Source organism: Eptatretus burgeri, chromosome 8 (genome assembly GCF_056783735.1).
Source record: "Eptatretus burgeri isolate ZD-2024b chromosome 8, Ebu_testis_v1, whole genome shotgun sequence".
NCBI lineage: Eukaryota > Metazoa > Chordata > Myxini > Myxiniformes > Myxinidae > Eptatretus > Eptatretus burgeri.
In genome coordinates, this window is record NC_140968.1 from 81,493,129 (window position 1) to 81,499,258 (window position 6,130).

The 6,130-nt window shown below is 47.0% G+C and overlaps 1 protein-coding gene across 6 annotated transcripts in view; it reads left to right on the plus strand.

The window, feature by feature from the left end:
• The window catches only part of LOC147022153 (sterol O-acyltransferase 1-like), a 99,140-nt gene that overhangs the window by 75,141 nt on the left and 17,869 nt on the right, over positions 1 to 6,130 (plus strand). For 4 of the 6 annotated variants that reach the window (XM_085892794.1, XM_085892795.1, XM_085892796.1 and 1 more), the window contains 2 exons: positions 3,068 to 3,166; positions 5,345 to 5,480. In XM_085892794.1, coding sequence (XP_085748920.1) covers positions 3,068 to 3,166; positions 5,345 to 5,480 — 235 coding nt within the window. The remainder of the gene's footprint in view (positions 1 to 3,067; positions 3,167 to 5,344; positions 5,481 to 6,130) is intronic. The other 2 variants (XR_015061086.1, XM_085892797.1) reach the window with 1 other exon arrangement.

Here is a 6,130-nt window from a genome sequence, read left to right on the forward strand (position 1 = left end):
ATGATAATTGAGGTAACAACGGTCAACGAGCGTATTATGAGATTAAGGATTCGTCACTCCTTAGGTGTCATTTCCCTGATCTCTGTTTATGCTCCGACTGAGGCGAGTGATCTCACCGTGAAGGATGCATTCTACGCCACGCTCGAGTCTGTGGTTGATCAGTGCCCCAGACGAGATACACTTCTAGTCTTGGGGGATTTCAATGCATCGACTGGAACTGATAGGGATGGTTATGAGGTGTGTGTTGGTCCCCATGGGTCAGGAACTATGAACCAGAATAGCACTAAGTTCCTTGACTTTGCAAGAAGTCATGGACTTAGAGTGGCTGGTTCATGGTTTCAGCGCCCACAAGCTCATCGCTGGACTTGGTATTCCAACGCTGGCTGTGTGGCAAAGGAGATTGACCATGTCCTCATTGACGGTCGTTGGAGGATGATCCAGAACTGCAGGGTCTACCGGAGTGCTCAGTTCCTCAATACTGACCACAGGCTTGTTGTAGCAACTCTAAAGCTGCACCTTAAATCCTGGAGAATGGTACCATCCCAGCCTTGGCTGGATGTTGCCAAGCTCAGGGATGAGAGAGTAGCTGAGGAGTTTGCAAACAGGCTGAGTGGACACTTGGGGGGGTCTGGGTGCTTTGGGGGGTCCTGAAGAGTTGTGGAGCACCTTCAAGACCACCGTCCTTGATGTTGCCGGTGGATGTCTTGGAGCTCACCACAGGGCAAAGAAGAATTTTGTCTCTCAAGGGACACTGGATACCATTGACCAGAGTCGTAGGGCCAGGCTGAATGGCAGAGCTGAGCTGTTCGGGGAGCTGAGGCGAAAAACTGTACGTGCACTGAGGGTGGACAAGGAGGCCTATGTGCGAGGAATCTGTGAGGGGGGTAGAGCATCACCTGTGGACAGGTGATTCTCGTCCCGCTTACAGGGGAATTCGCGCATTACGTTCATCCAAGCCCATCCCTCGGAGCACTGCAGTTCGAGCAGAGAGTGGTAGGCTCTTGACAGAGGAGTCTGAAGTGAAGGCCCGCTGGGCCAGTTACTTTGAGCGGTTGTACCAGGCTGATCCCCCAGCTGTCGAGTTGGACGTCAAGGGTGTTACAATCCCTGTTGCTGACCCTCGAATCAACTGTGGTCCACCTTCGCTTGTGGAAACACGGGCTGCGGTGAACCAGTTGAAACGTGGCAAAGCTCCAGGGATCTGTGGCATCCATGCTGAACTTCTCAAGGCTGGTGGAAATGCTGCACTCGTGTCGTTGCATGCAGTTTTGTGCTCTGCCTGGAACACAGGCATCATCCTAACTGACTGGAAGAGGGGCCTGGTTGTCCCTCTCTGGAAAGGGAAGGATGATCGCCAAGACTGCAACAACTACCGAGGGGTGACGCTGCTCTCAGTGCTGGGCAAGGTCTTTGCTCGGATAATTCTTGATAGGGTTCGCCACCATCTGCTTGAGCACCAGCGTCCAGAGCAGTCAGGCTTTACACCAAAGAGGTCAACGATTGACTGTATCCTTGCCCTTCGTGTCCTCACCGAACGCAGGCGAGAGTTTCGGCAGGGGCTGCTTGCAGCCTATGTTGATCTCTGTAAAGCGTTCGATTCAGTGAATCGGGATGTCCTCTGGAGGATTCTTGGTCTTCGTGGGGTGCCACCAAAACTGATCGATCTGATGTCTGAACTCTACTCTGGTACTGAGAGTGCTGTGAAGTGTGGTGGTACCATCTCTGACTTATTTCCAGTTGTTACTGGAGTTCGTCAGGGGTGTGTACTTGCCCCCACACTTTTCAGCACTTGTATGGACTGGATTTTAGGGAGGATGTCAGAGAGATCAAGTTGCGGTGCATCGTTTGGGAATGTCAAGATCTCGGACCTTGATTTTGCAGATGATGCAGTCATCTTTGCGGAGACTTTAGACATCCTTTTGGGGGCCCACGAGGTGCTGAATGAGGTGTCGGAGCTGCTGGGATTATGGGTTTCTTGGGTCAAAACTAAGATCCAGGCTTTCGGTGACATCTTGGATGCTGCTGTCCTGTCTGTGTCTGTTTGTGGTGAGGATGTTGAGGTGGTGGAGAGATTCACTTACCTTGGCAGTGATATTCATGTCTCTGCTGGCTGTGAGTCAGAGGTCAATAGACGTCTGGGTCGGGCCTGGGGAGTCATGGATTCACTGGATCATGGGGTGTGGCGCTGCCGGTACCTGTGCGGGAGGACGAAAGTCCGAGTCTTCAGGTCCTTGGTACTTCCAGTCTTGCTCTATGGGTGCGAGACTTGGACTCTGACCAAGGATCTGAGACGGAGACTTAATTCCTTTGGTACCAGGTGTCTTCGGAGAATCCTTGGCTATCGCTGGTCGGATTTTGTGTCCAACGAGCGGTTGCTGAGAGAGACTCGGATGAGATTTGTTACCTGCATAGTCCGTGAGCGTCAGTTGCGGCTGTATGGACATGTGGCTCGTTTTCCTGACGCTGATCCTGCTCACCAGATTCTCTCAGCGAGGGAGTCTCATGAGTGGAGGAGGCCAGTGGGCCGACCACATTCCTCGTGGTTGCAGCAGGTTGATCGGCATCTCAAGGAGATTGGGATGGGCCAGGCATCTGCCTGGGGGATGGCCAGACGGAGGCCCCTGGAGTACCGGCGGAAAGTGGACGCAGCGACGCGCTGTTCTGGCACATGCTCCCATACCTGACCTGACCTGACCTGACCCCTCTCCCTCTCATTCCCCCCAAAAGATTTTTCAGACTTCTTGGGTATTGGTCATTCTTATCCCACATTTTTGTCTAATACCCTGATATTTACAAAAAAAAACTATGTGCTGTGCATATGATTCCTCGACCTAAAAGAGCATGGAATTGAATTTTTAAAAATGGTTTTATGCATAAAGGGGTCTTTTGAGGAGGGTGCGCTGATATATACATGTTGATCCCAGTTGATGGTCTTGATCAGAAGTTTCTGTGATGTCTTTTTATGAGTTGGTATGTAGAGTCGTTGAAGAATAACATACTGATGATCTCGACTGAATTCAACTCGATGTACCTCCCATTTGCCACCCACCTCCCCCTTTTCTTCAAGGACTGGTGGAACTCCACTTCGTTTGCAAACTACTACCGTTCATGGAATGTCGTCGTGCACGACTGGCTATATTACTACGCTTACAGAGACTTCCGCTGGGTAAGTTGTTATTTGCGCACACACTTTTGGTTGTCTGCTTATGGATGATCAAAGAGAGTGGGTACACTTGAGGAAAAAACAAAATTGAGAAAATGGAAAGTTGGGAGAGAGGATATTTGAGAAAATGAAGGAGAAATGGAGAATGTATTGAGAAAGTGTAAAGGGATTTTGAAGCTAAGGTGCAGGTGAAGCGAGGTTTTTCATTTTTCAGTTCATAATTACTGTATGTCTCATTAAAAAAGAAAAACAAAAAAAAACGATTTTACAGCCATTTTTCCCTGCTGTGCAGGGGTTGGGCTTTTTCTTGAGGCAATGTTTTCTGGCCGGATGCCCTTCCTGACGCCAACCCTGGTCGCCTCTTACGACACACAGGGATATGGTACACCTATTCTAACCGGGACCAGTAATGTGGTACTCATTTCGCCGACCTCGGAAGGATGACAGGCTGAGTCAACCCCCTGGTGTATTAATTCATTGGCCCAACGGGGCTTGAACTCAGGACCTTTTGGATCCCAAGCCGCTGCCCTAACCACTGCGCCAACACCAGGCACATTGTACTTGTCGAATTATGACGTCATAATTAAAGTTTTTTTTTTTTAACTTTTTCCAAGATGGCGGCCATACCACATGACCTATGACATCATACTGATGAAATAAAAAAATATTTTGGCGGATGCACTCTTATGGTAAAATTTAATGCCCACAGGACCAACGGTTGCTGAGAAAATGAATTTTTTAAATGCATGCATGCCACATATACGCAACCAAATGCCTAACCTTGCTTTTCGCTTTGCGAGCGCAGTGTAACTACGTACACTTGGAACATAAGCATGTCGAATAAAAATGTACAATTATAACGTGAGTATGCCTATTAATTACTTACTAATTACATTTTGGAATTATTAATTACGAAAAACACCAGCACAAAAAAAACACACAAAACAAGTCCTGGTGAGGGTTTTCAACCTATAATTGCTCTTTCTAGCATGTTCATTGCAGTACAATAATTTTTATTGAGCCTTATATGCAAATTTATACATAAAGGACTTGGTGTCCTCTTAGTATGCCTGCTGTTGGCTTGATGTTTTGGGTGGTGGGCTTGGAATCCGAGGGTCCCGAGTTCAAATCCTGCTTGACTGTTGAATTTATACCTGGTGGGGTTGATTCTATACCTGGTGGGGTTGATTCAGCCTGTCATCCTTCCGAGGTTGGCAAAATGAGTAACAGCTTGCTGGGATGATTGAGCCATTTGACGATCTTGTGTCGGAGTGGCGACCTGTCCAGGATTGTGCCCAATAGACTAGGAGACTGCTTCAGCAGCACTGACATTCTGTACAGAGTGCAGTCCCAATGGTGGTGGTAGTTGTGGTCCTCTTAGTCATCTTTGCAGAGGTTGAACATCCTTATGGGGGCCCTCAAGGTGTTGAATGAGGAGTCTGTGCCACTGGGATTTAGAGTCTCCTGGGTCAAGACTAAGATCCAGGCTTTTCTTGACATATTGGATGCTGCTGTCTTATCTGTTGCAGTTTGTGGTGAGGATGTTGAGTGATTAATTTACCTTGAAAGTGATGTCTCTGCATGTTGTGAGGTAAAGATTGATAGACATTTTGGTCAAGCCTGGGGGGTCATGGATTCACTGGACCATGTGTTGTGGTGCTGTCAGTACCTGCGCAGGAGGACAAATGTCCGAGTCTTTGTCCTTGGTGCTTCCAGTCTTGCTCTGCAGATTTAACACTTAGACTCTGACCAAGGATCTGAGACAAATACTTAACTCCTTTGGTACCAGGTCTTCTCTGAGAATCCTTGGCTATCGCTGGTCAGACTTTGTGTCTCACGAGCATTTGCTGAGAGAGACTCAGATGAGCTTTGTTACGTGTATGGTCCTTGAGCGTCAGCAGCAGCTGTATGGACATGTGGCTCGTTTTCCTGACGCTGATCCTGCTCACCAGATTCTCTCGACAAGGAAGCCTCGTGAGTGGAGGAGGCCAATGGGCCGACCATGTGCCTCGTCGTTGCAGCAGGTTGATTGGCATTTAAAGGAGATGGGAATGGGCCAGGCATCTGTCTGGAGGATGGAGGCCCCTGGAGTACCGTTGAAAAATGGATGTGGCAATGCACTGCTCCAGCGCATGCTCCCATACCTGTACTAAACTATCCTCTTATTCTCATGTGTTGCAGCTGTTCCGTGGACGTTTTCGTACTGCAGCCATGCTGTCAGTTTTCATGCTGTCAGCCATCGTGCATGAGTACGTCATCACCATCTGCCTGGGATTCTTTTACCCCGTCTTGTTCTGCCTCTTCTTGGGCTTTGGCTGTAAGTGGATACTGTCTTGAGTGGGTATTAGAGAAAGTAATTTGTGAGTAATAAGTTTTTATTTTGATTATCCCTTTTTTTTTCTTTCATTTGACCACCTTCATCACATCTTGGGCAGTTGGGAAAGGAAGACTACTTAAATGTAGATGCTGTGAGTTGCATAGATGCTATTCAATATATATATATATATATATATATATATATATATATATATATATATATATATATATATATATATATATATATACATATATATATACATACATATATATATATATATATATACATATATATATACATACATATATATATATATATATATATACATATATATATATATATATATATATATATATATATATATATATATATATATATATATATATATATATAACCGTGCGTAGTGGCGTGCGCCTGTAATCAGACCACTCGGAGGCTTGGGTTGGAGGATCGCTTGAGGACGGGTACTCTGCGCTGGGCCGCGCTATGAGAGGGTGTAGGGCAGCCCGGAATCATGGTGAAACCCAATCCTTATTCCCTGTGTCGTAAGAGACGACCAGGGTTGCGTCAGGAAGGGCATCCGGCGTAAAACCTGTGCCAAATCAGTATGCAGATCATAACGGATGATCTGCTGTGGCGACCCCTAACGG